General features: G+C 36.9%; 1 protein-coding gene across 2 annotated transcripts in view; it reads right to left on the reverse strand.

Annotated features, from left to right (window-relative positions):
* The window catches only part of LOC149793546 (uncharacterized), a 40,821-nt gene extending 23,722 nt beyond the window's left edge, over window positions 1-17,099 (reverse strand). For both annotated transcript variants that reach the window (XM_089966416.1, XM_089966415.1), the window contains exons 1-2: window positions 16,958-17,099; window positions 618-694 (exon numbers count right to left, since the gene is read on the reverse strand). In XM_089966416.1, coding sequence (XP_089822542.1) covers window positions 618-694; window positions 16,958-16,968 — 88 coding nt within the window. In that variant the 5' untranslated portion in view covers window positions 16,969-17,099. The remainder of the gene's footprint in view (window positions 1-617; window positions 695-16,957) is intronic.
* Window positions 17,100-17,402: the final 303 nt, after the last annotated feature.

The following is a 17,402-nucleotide window of genomic DNA, read 5'->3' on the forward strand; positions in this document are numbered from 1 at the left end:
ATATTATTATCAAGTTGAAAGGCAGCTTCGTAGTATACAACAAAACTTGGTTGAGTTAATGTAACGTCATTGGGTGCAATCACAAGAATATTAATCATAGAAGTTGCAAAATCGTACGAGACGCTACCTCCCCAATGACTGGACCACTCACGTTAGTCAAGTCACGTATGTTGGCGTGTGGTGCTTGTTTTAGTAAATATCGTGAAAGTGGCTTCATATATTTAGCAATCTCTATAATATTTGATGTGCATTTTTTATATTCATTAAAACAATTCTGACATTTGGATTGCAATTGTAATGCAATTATATAGGAGAATTGAAAACATAAATTGTTAATGACTAACGACGGACACAACACCATATAACACCCAAATGGTAATAGTGTTAAACATATCTAATCTCAGTTTAATGTCGAAATGTGTCAGAAATATGAAATATATATATATATATATATATATATATATATATATATATATATATATATATATATATATATATATATATATATATATATATATATATATATATATATATATATATATATATATATATATATATATATATATAATTTATTTTTATTTATTTATATTCTAAAGCACACAAATACGTAGCCTTACCATCTGAGGAACCAATACCCAGTGATGGAGCGATATCCACTAGAATGAAACATACAATGAGATTCGCCATGGAACGTCTGAAAAGAAACGTGTATGTATTGGATAACTTATAACTTTTGCAAAAGCAAGGAAACACCTAATCTAAAATATTAACTAGACATATGAAATTTATTTGTTGAGTGTAAAATATATATTTAAAACATAGATTTAATACTGAAAAAGATAGCGATCAAGCATCAATAAGTACATTTCGGTTCAAAACATTAAGCACGCCAATCGAAATGTGTTTATGCAACGTGTACTCATTGATATATTTATTTGCGAGTCCATGTATTGGAAATGTTAAATCTGCATGCATTACCTATTCATTTACAATCGGCGTAAAAGCACAGCTAAAAGTTATTCGAGCCCTCCTTATTGACAGCGAAAAGAGACGTTGTCTACATCGGTGAAACAGTTGCGCACTCGTATTGTTACGTGATTAATAATAGCATAGTTTCATTTATTGCTATTTAATTATTTTAATTTTTCAGGCATCGTGTGTGTAGTAAATACAAGACTATATTAAACAGAATGTTCATCAGTAGTATAGACTGGTAAAATAGGCGGATATGGGTCTACCATGTTAGAAACGGTGACAAAACTGTTGGTCCTTATTGGAATTCAACACTAGAACAGCACTTTGGGGGTCTATAGCAGCAAGATGTAATATTTACAAGCTGGTCTATAGTTTTCAGATGATTCTCTTATATGGTTCGATATGTAACAGTGTAACATGATAGGTATCTCACGAGGAACATCTGAATAGGTTAGTGTCTGCTGTTCAAATGAAGTACTTATTACGTCGTTTGACTTTGCATGTATCTACTGTCAAACTGTAATATTCTAAATAATTGCTATAGATGTTATTAACTGTAAGCTTTATTTCTATAATATTGAGTATCATGTCAGCAAATATTTAGTTGTGGTGACAAATCCATTAGCATAAAATGTCAGCTCACAATAATTTGACCATGACTTGCGATTCGGTATGGGTAGAATATACATTGTTGCAATTATCTCATCCCGAATATTAACTGTAGGTTTGATTTACGCAATGAACGGATTGAAATGTGTGTGTGTGTGTGTGTGTGTGTGTGTGTGTGTGTGTGTGTGTGTGTGTGTGTGACTGACAGACAGACAGACAGAGAAAAGGTAATGTAGTTAAAGCGTTTTGTGGAAAGAAGAGACTGACTTCCAATTTTGCATTAATCAACATTAAAATGAGCCCCGATTATATACGCGGCAATAAACAAAGAGGGAGTATCAGGAACATATATTTTGTTCATGTACAAATACCAAGAATTAAACATGAACATATTTACATGGCTGACAACGTTGTGAAGTTAGACTAGACTCTCAACAATTTAGTAATATGTCATTTTGGCACCAATGCGCACTTCGATTTTATGCTTACAAAATAAATAAAAAAAACTTATCTTCACATAACTACTTGTTTGTTTTGTCTTCTTTTCTCTTCGTTCCGAGATATATCACTTCCGAACGAAGACAGTATGTGTTATGTGGGGAATTGTCAGATTGTGTTAATGAAGATTATATATATGTACTATCATACAGGTTAGAGAACTTTTAATTCGTACTCTACGGAAATTCGAACCCAGGTCCGCGGCTAAACGTCACCCATCGCCTTGCCTGAACACACGAGCCCATATTCCCTCACGACTAAGCACACATCACCAAAAAAGTATGTTACTCAGTCGGTGTTATACCCACTCGTGTTTACCAGACACATTCGCATGGCGACCTAGTAATTAATTATCATGTATTTACACAGTCCTTCTGGATTCATATGAATGAAATTATGGTATATAAAAGTAATTATAGAGCTTTATAAATATACAATTCACAGAACACACATTAGCATATATTCCCTCACGACTAGGCACACATCACCAAAAAATGATATTACTCAATCGGTGTTATACTAACTCGTGTGTAGCAGACACACTCGCATGAAGACCTACTAAATTATCATATATTTACACAGTCATTCTGGAATCATTTGAATGAAATCAAGGTATATAGAATGAAGTACAGAGAATTATAACTAAGTGTTGTTCGTATTCAAGCTAACGTGACATCATGAGTGTATATTTCTTTTGTTCACGTGTGGTATATATGTTTTGCCGGGCTGGTTGGAAAACATCATCTTCCTTAAGCCCATAACGTTGTGTTTCATAACTTTCTTTCATTCTTTTTCGTCTAAGCTACTTAGTGTCTGCTATTGCCGTCCTAGATGCCAAATATCATCCAGTTTGTCGACGCTCGTTACTTAATAATGGTAATCTTTAGTTTTTTCTCTATCTTCACGTTGTATCTATGACTGCTGCTGTACTGGAGTGAACATATTTCTCACCTATTTCCTTGTGCTCGTATTCCATGCTCTTACTACTATATCTTCTCAATCTGTTTGTTTTCCAGAGATTTCTGAATGCAAGATGCTTTGAAGTTCCACACGGTGTAAGACATTTTTATCGTTGTCAATGTCTTTCTTCGTTGATTTGGTGACGTAAAATAAAATTCCCCACAAAGCGTATTCTCTTGTGTATGCTTTACTTATAGCTGGTTTCAAACAGTCACTTGACTGAAACATAGTACAGGTATATCTCAAATAATTAATACAGGCCCATTTAGGTTCAAAGGTTCTTCTAGCCATTTCGGAGCCATTTGGAAATTTTGACACAATGTAACTCGAAAGGATTTTGATCGATAGGTCCTTTCGGTACTGCATTGACGTTGACGCCAATCAGTAAACATTTCGGTAGTTCTCGCTGGAAATCATGATGTTTGATTTTGAATTGAAGTCAAGAGGCTATGGTATCAGTTTGGAGGACATTCAGAATATTTTCGATTAAATATTTGATGTTGGTTTCAACTTTAGATAAAACTTCCACAAATAACAAGAAAAGTCTAGCTTCTTCGAAGTTCTTTTTATACTAGTTGGCATTAGCCTCAAATGAACCAAGATACTAAGTATATTTCGTCTAACACATACATCCACGCCATTAAACATAATATTTATATTCAATCATATTGTCAAGTTCACACTGTCTATCATTTCTAAACCACGTTCATATCTGACTTTCTTTTGTTGATCGTTACATCAAACAATGCGAGGATCGTTATCTTCTGTCACAACTGAGTTGTTTAAAAAAAAACATAGTGTAAGGTTTCCACACCACTAAGCAATCCTGATGTGTTCTTGACTTCTTTACTGCGGGAGATTTTCAAAGGTCCGTAATGGTAAGTGTCCATGCTACTGCTAAATAGTTTGTTATTCAAGTACAAATGAACTTCGCAGATGAATGAATGCATGAAATCGTTGAAGGGAGCTACTTTAGCATCTCCCTCAAGATGCTTTCAGGTACAACTGTTACTCAGAATTATGTAATCTTCGGTTTACGATTTCCAGTCTGATAGGTGCTGCGGATATCAAAGACTTCACAGGATGAAATTCAAATGCAAGCGGAGGCTTGCATTTTCGTCGTCATTGATGACAAGGCAAAATAGACCGAGTTCTCGAGAGAGAGAATATCTTAGCATCATTTGCAAGCAACCTAACAAATGTTTAATCCTCAAACTGCTGTTCGTACGTTTTTACTATTCGTAGTTTTTTTGCAAGATCTAAAGAGTTTTTTACATCTTTTTTTGTCTTGTCTTCGTGGTATCCTGAAAGCGCAATCAACGCCTTCGACGGGAGCATGGGGCGAGCAAGGAGAACCCTTTCCCGCTTTGAATCAACACACTTCTTTCTGATTTCAGTAAGGCTGTTCATGATTTTGTTGGACCATAAGGACATGTTCGAGCAATTCCTCTCCATGCATAAAAAATGTATCTTTCAAAGCATTTAATCCTAGAGTTCCCATAGGTTTATAAATGGGTGCTAATGTTCTAAAAGCAGGTTGTCACATGTCTCCAAGGTCATATCCTCGTCATATCCTCGATTTTGATGTACTGCTTCGTACACATTATACATCTGTTATAATTCACTTAAACATTTAAAAAATGCAGTTACAATATTACCTTTTGCTTAGAGAACACAAAGTATTCTAGATTTCCTTTTCTACTAATATTGATACTCGCAAAATAAAATTTACTGTCAGAAAGATAATAAGGATATACAGATCCTTCATCATAATTTCCAGGAACGGTATAATACATTTTGAAAAATATTACTTCTGGTGCATTAATGTTGTATTCGGCGGCATCAGAGTACACACACATCGAAATCAGTGCTTAGTTCAGTTCGATGGAGAAATGGAACATATTTGTAGATTTGTTCGTTGCGTTGGACTTCTTTGTTAGGAAGAGATATGTATTTCGGCACAGAATGGCAACAAAAAAAAACGGACGAAAATTTCAAAGATGAAGTCAAAATTTAATTCGAGACACCGAGAAAGTACAATAACTGCCCCCATGACGCACTACACCAAATATTTAGTGCAACAAAAGACGAAACCATTTTAGGCCCACGATCTCCACACTGCACCCACAGGGGTTGGGTTTGTTACTGTTTTGGAAGCTGTAACATTTGAGTAAGAGATGCAGTAATGTTTACAGGAATGGTCACGTTTTCTAGTTCTTTTTTATAATCAATGTCGTGAACCTGACATCAAAGACTGTGAACGTTTTCAATGGACTTTGACTTCTTGAAGCCAATTTTATAGCATCTTTTAAGAATTCGAAGTTCATCACATGACTAGGTTAAATCCTTTCACTCTGCATTTATTGACGTTTTCATTGTTGGTAGCCATAACTGATATGTTCACCAAGACTCTCGTCGAGATGTGCGTTGGTTCACGCTCCCAAACGGTTGACATAATCTTGGGTAATAGTCATCAGATTCATCTATGCAATTGCATCTATAGATTCGGAGTAAAGAACATGTACTACTAAAAGTTTTTAAACGAACTACAATGTTAGATTTACCTTCACTGTCGCGTACGTCGCAATGATGACATTGAAAAACCGTTTGGTTGAAGCAAACTTCTAGGACGTTGTATTTCGCCAAAAGTTATATCTTGAATTATGACCTCCACGTGCTTAAAGGGTGTTAATTTTACACCGTTTGATTTGAGAGTTTCACTTTAGACTTATCAAGCGTTCAGGCTGTGAAAATATCGGACTTTGAACTAGTTTTCTCCACAAAAAATTCAGCGTGACTTTTGCAAACGATCGACATAGTTCGTTCTATTCCACATAATCCAAACTGATGCCGTCTAATGTTTGGCATAGTTCTTTGAATTCGTCTTTATTTTCTGGAACCTTAATTCAAAGTGAAGGACTTAATCTAGTTTCTTCCTTCAATTTTAGAAATTCGTTGACGTAGCCTTAAAATCCCTTTAAGGGAGTATTTGTCATTTAGTGCCAAATTTCATATACCTTTAACAGTTGATATCCACCATCGAGAGCATTAACCAATTCAGCACTCATTCAAATTACTGTCAAAGCGAGTTCGTGTTCTTCGTGGTGACAAGATTGGTGGCAATTACGCGTTTCATAATCAGTATGGCATAACCAGTTTTCCATGGCATTGTTGAGGTGAATATGAACCTTCAAGTTGGTGGAAAGCAAGACCTGGTGTTTTATAAAAATCTTCGTACTGGCGAATGCATTCTACTTTGATACGTTCTGTCAAAACTTTAGAGTGCCGGTATGTAGTAGAGCATTAGCACACCCGAGGATACAAATAACACGCATCGATGAATTTTATTTGCTGTTCTGAAGATTCGTCTATATAATATAGTAAGCGTGTAGCATTAGCCCGTCTCCCAAAACAACTGCACCGTGGATTAAAATGGTTCGATGTCCGCCATGTCGCATCCTTGGACGATGCATCTAAATTTTATTTTGATCACCGATCATTGTTTTGGTCCCACATTTATATCACCTGATATCCTTGAATTTCCAAATTATGGTGTCATTGGCTAACACAACTTTCATTAATGCTTCGGACAATGGATTTTGTAAATCTTGTTGTGGAAAACCGAATGATATTTCATTTTTCTTGGGTCTTTACTCTCTCGGTCCCATACCGGCAAATGGTTATGGATAGGTACTGATCTTTCGTCTGCATAGTTCCTAGATTAAGCTTATGTTAATGCCTCTATTACCGCATGCGACGATGCCAAACATCGTCCTTGCTCAGATTTGGTTTCTAGTAGGAATTGTGTGATATTTTCATGGTAACTGTCTATTAAAATATGATTTGACTAAGCTAGTTTTATTCTTTATATGGAACCATCATCTCTACATATGCCTGTGTGTGTAGCAATGCCTTGCTATACTTAAACGATGTCGTATCCACAGTGACGTGCTAAAGGTAAATAGCGCCGACGATGAAGGCCTACAAGGGTTTTGCCGTTCAAAGACCTCTGGCTCCCGTGGTCTTGGCGGCCCAAACCTCTGGCGCCCCGGTCAACCTCCCCGTCCGACCAACCGCAAACCCCGTTAGTACATTACTGTTCATCCGAATGATTAACTAAAACATAACTATATGTTTCTCTAGCATCACCTCTCGCAAAATTCACAACAAAAATATGTCGTAATCAATCTTCAGCTTGGCTTCAAAAACGTCTATCCAATATATCATGAAAAACTAAACCAACTTTCTTTCTACTATTTTCAAAACCCAGCATCAAAACATTTGACTTTACGGTTTAAAAAAATCTTAATTTCCTTCGAGTTTATTACTTTGAAAAATTAAGCAAAATATTGCTGCTCTCAAAATCAGTTCATTGGTAGTATTTTACACTAAGTGCGTTCAATGTAAAGCAAATACACACTTTTTGGAGAATTTTTTCTCAGTATATGCATGTCGATTGGTTTTGATAGATTTAACATATTATGACTTCCATAATCCTCATATGATTTCAGCCGTAGCCAGAGATGATCGCAATGAATGTTTGCTCCACACAATGAATAAGCTGAAGTTAACATCAGTTTCCAAAGTCTAGCTCATAACATGTCGTAGGACAGCAAACTGATGAATAAATAATGTTGGCACTGGATTATTTCTGGAAAACAGCTTTTTGGGTAGTGGATTTTAGTAAGAACATTTAAACAAGTTTAATAAGCTAGAAAGATTATACGCCCCTCATTCATGTGAGAATTTCACAAGAAACTGGATTTGTAACGTATGTGCATTGATGCGTGTAATACAATGGGTAATATAATATTTGCTTGGCCAAGAAAACGTAACCATGCGACCACAAAATACATGTGTGATCTGTTTTTAAGATTTTTTTTACCAAAACGGGGGAAAGTTGGCTTTATTTTTTGGTTTCTATCTACGTATGGATTCAATACACACGTACATGTAAATATTGTCTCTCTCTCTGTCCCCCTCACTCTATCTCTCTGTCTCTCTGTCTCTATCTCTCTCTCTGCCTGCATCCCTGATGGGTATATTTCACTGATATTATTAATTATGGATCTTAGTTTCAACAATGAAGAACAAAACACATTATATTGGCCTTTAGCTCTGTTAAATAATTTTATCCAAAGTATCACCAAAACTGACCTAACTAAAGTTGTATCGTGTTCCCAAAAGAATGTTATGGCATTCCTAGAGTCATTCCAAATTTTTGTTCAACAATGTTAGAAAGAAAACGCTACTGAAACAAATCATTTCATATGTAATATTTTTTACACTGCACGTGTCTTCAATATAGAACAAAGCATAAGTTTTGGAAAATAAAAGGCGGTCGGTATGTGGTATGCATGAGCAATGTATGCATGTCCGAGACGCGCTATGTCAGGAACGCGATCAGCCACAATAAACTCAGCTATCATCTCATCTATTTGTTCTATACGTGGGATGCCACTCGCCAGTTGCAGATTTAATGTTCGTTAAATTTATTTGTCCAGTTTTCATTCCACAAGCTATTTCAAATTAAGCTAAAATGCTTATGTATATAATATATGAACTCAGAATATGAAATCTTGAAATCGGACACGGGCATCAGCAGAACAGTGCATGCTGCTTTATGTGACATTTCTTTGCTGTATATTCCAATGGTTACTTGGGAACCTTCAGTCCCGCTTTTCCCAGACTGTATGAACACATACTAATGTCTGGGATATTAACGGATTGTCAGATTAGACAGTGTGCATGAATTTCAATTTTGTAATGGAATACGAAACAATTACGTTTGCATTATGCGATATAACAATGTATTTCAAATATATTATTATGGTTGTAAATGTTGCAGCCAAATTGATGTACTGTCTGGTAATTTGCTCAAGGTGGTACCATTGGGTGCTGCAATGGTAGCTCCAACTTCTTCTCCATCTTAATACCCATCTGTAACAGGGACGAATATGAACGATATGTAAGGCTTAATTTCGTTAACTTAAATCTGATAAAGGAAGGGATAAAAAAAATCTTTATTTACTGAGGGAAACAAAAATATCATCAAAATAAATCTCCAGTTCCACCGTCCTCTAGGCAATTAAATGGTTGATCTCTAGCAACAGGATAAAGTTTATTGTCGACATACAGAAATGAGATGTGTTAAACTAAGAAATGAAAACAGGTTCATGCATTTGTGGTAGCCCAAAAGGAAAGCAAAAGTTAAAGAGATATGTATGGCTGTGTAATGTAATGTTGGAGAGTGTCAGAAGGAAAATAAATAACCATACGATGAAATTCGTTTTCTCTATCGCACAGGTTCGATGCAAGTCCCAGATATAATCCAGTCATTTGTTAACAGATGTGTTGTACCTGTCCTAATTGTTGTAGTATGCGTTTGTATCATTTGTCACGTAAAGTATCGATCAGATAAAACTACACAAACGACGTTTGTGAAACATGTTGCAACATATATTGAGTTATCAGCATGTACAAAATATGTACATATTTATGCAGAGTGTCTATGTTAAAAGAAGAAAATATCTGATGAAAAATAAGTTGATATCCATTTGACATGACATATCTAAAATTATCAGCACCTTTAAATGACAACAGTGTCGAGTCCAACTGCAATCAGTAAGTTTACAACATATGTGATTGAAAAGCAGCTTCATCTATAATCTGCCTAATAGATACACTGCTTCTACAATGCACTTAAAATTCGATACATAGCACATTAGGTTTCGATCGCAGGGTGCAGTAGCAGAACGTGCCCGGAATGTTATCGCCGTCTACATATTACGGTCAAAAGAGATAATGGATAACAAGTGAGCAGAGTTTGTATGGTCAAGGATATGATATGATAACTAGAACACACCTATGTACATTACAGCATTCATCAAAACCACGTTGTGCATCTGATGCTTGCATGCAAAAAATTAATTCCATCCTTATTTCCCTTGCATATATGATTGTGATGATGCCAACGTATCCCTTCCCGCGTCCGTTTAGTGTGTGGTGTTGTAATGTAAATATTAATGTTGCTGACCATGAAAGGCATCACCTTTATTAATCCGTTTTGTTTGCAATGGTGGGTCTTGGATGACAAATAGGTATGCGATAGTAATTATATCATACCCATTGTATCCATAGAAATATTAGTTTCAAAGTTTCTGTTTGTTCAATTGTAATTATAGTTAAGTTACAATAGCATACTCTGCCTTCCCTCACCCGGGTTATTTGCAAAAGATGTTCCATTTTTTAACTTGTTGCATGTCAAGAAAGACCACTTGTATCGTCGGTATCTCAGGAGCGAACATGATTACAACTACTTTTGATTACATCGAGCGCCTGCTTTCAAGATGAAGGGGACAAACAAAAAGCATGTAAAGATCCAGTGCATCGAGCAAAAAGAAAACGATTCAGTTGCTCAAATTAAATAATACAAATATGAGGCGTAAGAGGAGTCCAAAGTATTTTTAAAACGGGTAAAATCTAAATAGCAGCTTGAAAGAAAGGCATCGTAACCATTTTAACTAAAGCTAGCAAGACGCAACTATAACAAAATGTGTTAAATACAAAGTCTTGAAGCATATACGTAAAATAGACAGCTACAACTTAATGAATTAGTTAGGAAACGACAAAGTCAAACAAATCATAATCAAACAAACTGATGTCAGAACGAAGAACGCTGTGCGTGATATTGTTAACATCTACAATCTGGTTAGAGATAATTTCAGGACATAATCATCCATTGCGATCAGATTGATCCTCACATCAAACAGACGATCAGATTTATGATAAAACCACATACATATGCGATCGTTTAACTCATTCTAAGGGCACGGTTGAGATCCTTAAGAAAATATGTAATTTGTGAGTAAAACTGAGACTGTTATATATTTTAAAGATCTATTCGTCATGTAGCAACACAATCGGACAATAGTATTTTGCAAATATAACTGAACCGCTGTCTGAAAGAAATTGGCAACGATAAACATGAGTCGTTGCTAACAAGTATATTCATTCATCAACCACATCGGATCAAAGACGCAAAGACCAGTATCAAGTTAAATAATGATGACAGCAATATTCGTCTATTTTGTTGCGGAATTAATTCTGAACCCCTAATGCACACAGAAGTATGAACTCTCACCTAGTATAATGGTTGATATGGAAGATGTCCAAAAATGATTGAAACATTGCTGCACTTGATAACGAACAATATTCTCCATTAAGTGTATGACCTTGTTAATGAAAAGGACATTAGGTAAGTCAAATCGCAAAGGGTGCACTTTACTATAAATGCGGAATTTAAATGCGTCTAGAAAATGATGACACAATAAAACAAAACAATAAAATAAAACAGAACAGCTTGACTGTCGTAACATTCACAAACGAATCCTCTTGATTTTGCGCATATTCAACGGCTGAGCACAAAATCACTACACCAGTCGTTTATAGAGTGACTGATTGCATTAGCAAGTATGCTTGCTTAGTAACATGGCCAAGAATGTGTACTCAAAGATGAGAAATAAGAAACTGATTATTCTCACCGACCAGGATGAAAAAGCATTCCACTAGAATGATGAGAGTCACATTCCGCAACATAAATATCCAAGAGTCAAAGGCAAAAAGGTTCATTTGCACTTGAAATAACAATCTCCTAAGCCATCACTCTGTTACAACTTATTAGGACACCCAAGTCAACTGGTCATCACAGAGGTGTTTATAGATGATTCTAACAATATTGTACAATACATTGACGTACGTTTAGATTATTGAACAATTTACGTTTCATGGCTTCAGCTATAGGACAACTTGCCAAAAGCCTAGATGTATCATGACAGCTAAACCATCTGTAAATATATAATGAAATATTTTTAGAAACGTTGTTTATCCCTATCAGTACTTTGGTTCATTTTACCGGTTTCATTCATCAACAGTGGCTACCACAGAGTTGTTTCATTCAAGATTAATACCGCTGAGGTCATTCACTTGCCAGGTCTCCACATGAGCGTGTCCATGCTGCGTACAGTGCTGTTCGTTAAAGGCCCGCAGGACATTTTCTAACTGGAGGTCAGATCCTTTGTTACATGAGCTTCAACCAATGTAGGTCAGCAGATCAAACGCAAAGATTTCACCGAACACTACTTTATTGTTTTAGCCTAGAGCACGTCTACCTGATGAAGCAGTCAGTCGTGGACATGCATTTTAAAACAAACCTCCACGAGTACCAACTATTGAGTCTTCGATGGTCCTCTCGCACAAAACAATGCTGGTTGAGGGGGTGGGTAACCAATGATGGTAGTTGTGGCCCCCGTCAGAGCACACCAGTCAAAGCCCACGTGGCACGCATAATCCCATGACCCAGTATAAAAGACACGATGTAACCCTCAACCAAATCCAGCTTGAAACGCTTGCCGCATCCTGGAAGGACTGGCCTATACTAACTCCGTCTAGACGTCACTGAAATCCATGGTTGCCAACCTATGATACTGAGGGTCACCCAGGACAAGCATCTGCAGACAGTCCGCAACGCCGCGCACGCCGTCGAATTATATATTTTGGATACGTCATTGAAGGCCCTGCATAAAGAAGTCCGCATATTTTCTATGTCAACCCTACTAGTTTTACGATGCCGGTCCTAGGGACCACTCGATAGGTGACGACTCTCAACGCCTGTCAAAGGACTGCTCAAATGGCCATGATCGGAGTCTCGATCGGCCGTAACGGAACAATATTAGCCTGACCTTCAAGACCTTCCTGACCTCTGTATACGTGAGAAACTGAAGCGCCTGGCCGGGATAAGCCGACACAAGGCCAGGAACATAATATCTGTCACCACAAAAACCACATGACCTACTTGGTGGCGTTGCGGTCAACGCCATGTGCATTGCTCTACGCCGATTTGTACAGCTTGGAGTCACCGCCAGAGCGCATTACTTACCTTTGCGGCGACTGTGTTGGTGATTCTGAATCTTCATCACCAGTTACCTATCCAGAAGTAGAACGATGGGCCAATCAGTGGCTTACCAGTTGTATTCTTGGGCTCGACATGCAGGCAAACATCTCAGCCTATAGCAGAAAAATGAGACTGGACAAGGAGCTCGGTACAACTCTCCCAGTACAAGACCAAGGCGGAGTTAGCTGCCTATAGAACCTGCGTCGACGCCTCTGACAAGATCCACCTGTTTGTACTTCGACAACAACGTCGAGAACCTAAAGTGTTTCGACGCGATAATATACTCGCTGATGACCGTCCCGATCAGCGTGCAGCCATCAAGCGACCTCGCCGTCTTCCAGGCCGTCGGCAGACCAATTTACAGGCCACAGACTGGTAAAACTGCCAAATGGACCATTGAAAATGTAGAATCTCCCAATTGGGCCAGAATATTCTCCGATAAAGATCTATCCAACTACAAGTAGTGGATGCATACAGGATTTAGATAATAAAGATATTTAGGTAGAAATGTACATTGATGGCCAGGACGTGGTCGCTAAAATGTACGCTGACGATACAGAAATGGCTAGAAAAGAAAACATCTCTGACCATGCTCTCCCTTTTCGGTAATATAACCGCATAGAACAAAATACAACAGCAAAAATGATCACAGGTTGGAAAACCCCGACTGGCGACAATGACGCAGAGTAACCAATACGTCTACACTGTTGCCGAAATTTTAGAAGTGAACGTAAACTTCCAGGCTATATCAATTAAATGCCGCCTATGCGGACACAATCCATCCACAATGTGGTCTCAATCTAAGAAGACTATCCAAATTGCCAAGATGCTTGAAGGCTCTTCAAGGCGGGTGATAGCGAGGCTAGCACATTGGACAGATCCTTAAATAGGGTCGAGTTCGTGGCTGAATGTTTGTGTATCCATGATGCGACAGCAAAAAGATATGTGGTTGAGCTCCTAAAGGTTTTAATGATATACACGACAATATCGGTGACGGTATAGAAAAATATATTTCTCCACGTGTGAGCTCGTGTGCTTAGAAACAATGTTTGTTTCGCTCTATTACTGAACAAATGTTGGGTTGATGCTTTGCGGCACAGCAACACAAGTATGTTATTTATTGCAGAGGAAACTGTAGTAAGGATACAACCCAGTAGCTGACACGGGATGGTTTGATTAGAGGATTAGAACTCACGCCATTTCGGTCGTAAGTCCGGCACGCTAATCACTGAGGCTACGCTAATCGCCAACTATATATATATATATATATATATATATATATATATATATATATATATATATATATATATATATATATATATATATATATTTATATATATATGCGAATTTTGAGGCTTTGTTAGCTACGTAGTGGCAAAAATCCCTTCCCTAATAAGCTGATTGAAAATGACATGGAAACATTGAAAATGTGTTGGTTGTCAGCAAGACTCACATAACTACCTAGCTCGAGATGGGTTGCTACAGGCGATAAAATATGAAAGTTTGTTTTGTAAGAACAGATTCATCCTTTGTTAGGCCTTCACACAGACACAATTTACGCAACATTGGCTCATGGAGGAGTCGACCTCCCTAGCGTATTAATATGCCATCAGAGCCAATATATCTAGTAACGCTCGCTTATTTTATATCATGCGGCTAACTACTAAGGCTTAACAAACCTGTCATTTTAAGATTCAGAGGTATGGTGGCGTCATTAATTATTCCAGTTGGAGACAAAAGCCGACCTCGCGGCTTGTGCGTCTGTGAGTGTGCTGGGGATGTACCTTATAGCCGACTACTCGGCAATCGTTTGAACAGCTGCACCATCGAAGTCATAGGAGGAAGATTAAATGTAGTGACAATCTACTGGCAGATTCGTGTAAATAATGTCTTTCAGATCAAGAACGATAGCGGCGGCCCTTCAGTGAGTTGATTGTCACAAAACGTGATAGTATGTTGAGCTGAAAGCCTCGCACAGAAAATATCGATAACAATATAATTTCATTTCTGAAGGTGAATAAGCCCATTAAAACAAACAAGTGGATACAATATATGCACGTTGAGGGCTCTGAATATAATACGCCTGCGTTACAGGCGGTCATACTCTTACCATTTGACCAAGCAAGTTTCAATTCCGCAAAAGAAATACATTGATCATAATGTTATCAAGGTCTATCGACCGCAGTGAAAAAATATTTTGAATTATCATATTATTTCTCTTGGAAATCTCTAATTCACAGAATATCATAATAAAAAATAATATGTTTACTGTTCTATACACCCATCCAATTACTACGGAAGAATGACACGTGGCTTATCATACAAATACCAACTGTGGTAGTGTAAGTTAGGGGTGGGGTGGGCAGCATTGCATTGATACAATTTGGACAAGAGTCAATGTTGTTAAAAGTTATACAAATGAATGAGATATTTTCATTCAGTAATGGCTTGAAGAAAACAAATACTGAAACAGTATGTTTGGAAAGTATGATAAAGGGCATTTTAAAGTTGTATCTGTTTTTCAATTACTTAGTTTATTTCGTAAATGCCCTTCACATATCCTAAACCTTTCTTTTAACGCTGCAATAAGTATGTAACGTCATCAATGTCAATCACGGAGTTCTAATTACTTGCTAAAATCTAATGGCCGGGAAAAGTTTAAATACATCCCCAGTCTCCATGTATATAATGTGATGACTGTTCATTATGTAATAATATATTTATGATTGTTTATTGAAGTATAAATGCCTTTGAATATCCATGTGTATACAGTCTCGTAACTAGATATGGCAGGGTATTTTCATTTATTTCCTTGTTAAACATATCAAAGTAAACCAGTCTGTATGACAGTTGTGAACCAAGCACACCATGTAGGTTTCAATAGATAAATATAAGCCTTGGTTCATTCGTGACCCACATAGCAGTGCTCTTCCGTGTGCGCTTTGGTTGGAAAATCGTGTTCCCCTTACTATTCTCTGGTTCTCAGTGACATTAGTGGTCATTATGACAAACGTCGATAGGACAAAATATTGTTTAATTTCATAATTTGACCAAAAGGTCACAGCATACAAATTATTGTGCATAGGATGAGGACGATAAAATAGTCATTTTAACATTGGTTATATTCAACAGCCACCTTCAGTTACTTTTGTTCTGTAGATAGAAGGTTGATTTGGGTACATCATACATAAACATCTATAACAAAGGAAGTATTTTAGCACGGTCCTAATGCCAACCTTTCGTGAAACCCCTGTGCGTATACATACGTCATACAATCCACCCCTGCACACATATGCAAACATTGCGATTCCTAACTAGTACATGGGACTTCAAATGACGGTTGCCCAAAAAGTACCAAAACTGTGGTGGTTGTTTCATATTGCATGACTAAGCTACTTATATTTGAGCAAGGCTCGTGTCAATATCTTTCCGTTATCATTCGCTGACCCTAAGCCCTTCCCATGTTTTGAACTCTAACCCAATCTTTACAATCTGCTTGCATAACAACACTCAATTTCGCAAACTACTTGCATAATAACACATATATCAAGTGCAAAGGAAAAAGAATGATCGAGGATAATGCAATTAGTTGATAGAGTATGGGGTTGGCGCTTGCATGTAACGCGATGGCTGCCATAACCCCCGGACCTGGGTTATAGTCTCAATGGGAACGAGTTAAAAATGCTCTAAAATGTCTGCCATTGTTCCTTTTAAAGGGAAGAGGTGATGCAATTATGAATTAACTAACAGTGTTTCTTAACTATTATTATCTATATACACATGTGTGTGTATGTGTGTGTTTGTGTTTTCATGAAAAGGCCTGATAGGTATCTGAATACGTTTTGCGAGTTTTTTTCTTTCTTCTTTCTTTCTAATCCAGTAATAAACAATTGTATCAATATGGCGAATTGACGGCAGATTGAAGAATATCCTTTATCGTTGATAGTCAAATGATCTACATACCTGTACGGCATGGCCTTTGAGTTATTCCATAAATTAGAACATATGGGTTCGCATGTTTAGACACGTACTACGTTGTTATAACTTAAATAAACATGGCAGAAGAGAACCTGTAAGACACAGTTGAACAGATAATGTTATCTAATTTTGTACCAGACTATTGAAATACAAACAAGGCGGTATCAAAAGCAATGAACAGGTGTTCTACTATTATTCTGACTATATAGTCATCCAATATGTCGATGCTATTTTTTAACACATTTTCAGTTTTTTTTTCAAAGAATTATTATGCCTGTGACTTAATCTAAATGAATAAATAAAAAGGATTGTAATGTACATTTTATCATTACAAAGTCTAACCAATATTATATTTATATTTGAAAAATATTCACATAAATGAAAACAAAAGTATATGTGTCTGTTTTGCAATCCAATCGTATGTACCTGG

The sequence above is a fragment of the Sinohyriopsis cumingii genome, chromosome 8 (genome assembly GCF_028554795.1).
Source record: "Sinohyriopsis cumingii isolate HCF-2022 chromosome 8, ASM2855479v2, whole genome shotgun sequence".
Taxonomy (NCBI): domain Eukaryota; kingdom Metazoa; phylum Mollusca; class Bivalvia; order Unionida; family Unionidae; genus Sinohyriopsis; species Sinohyriopsis cumingii.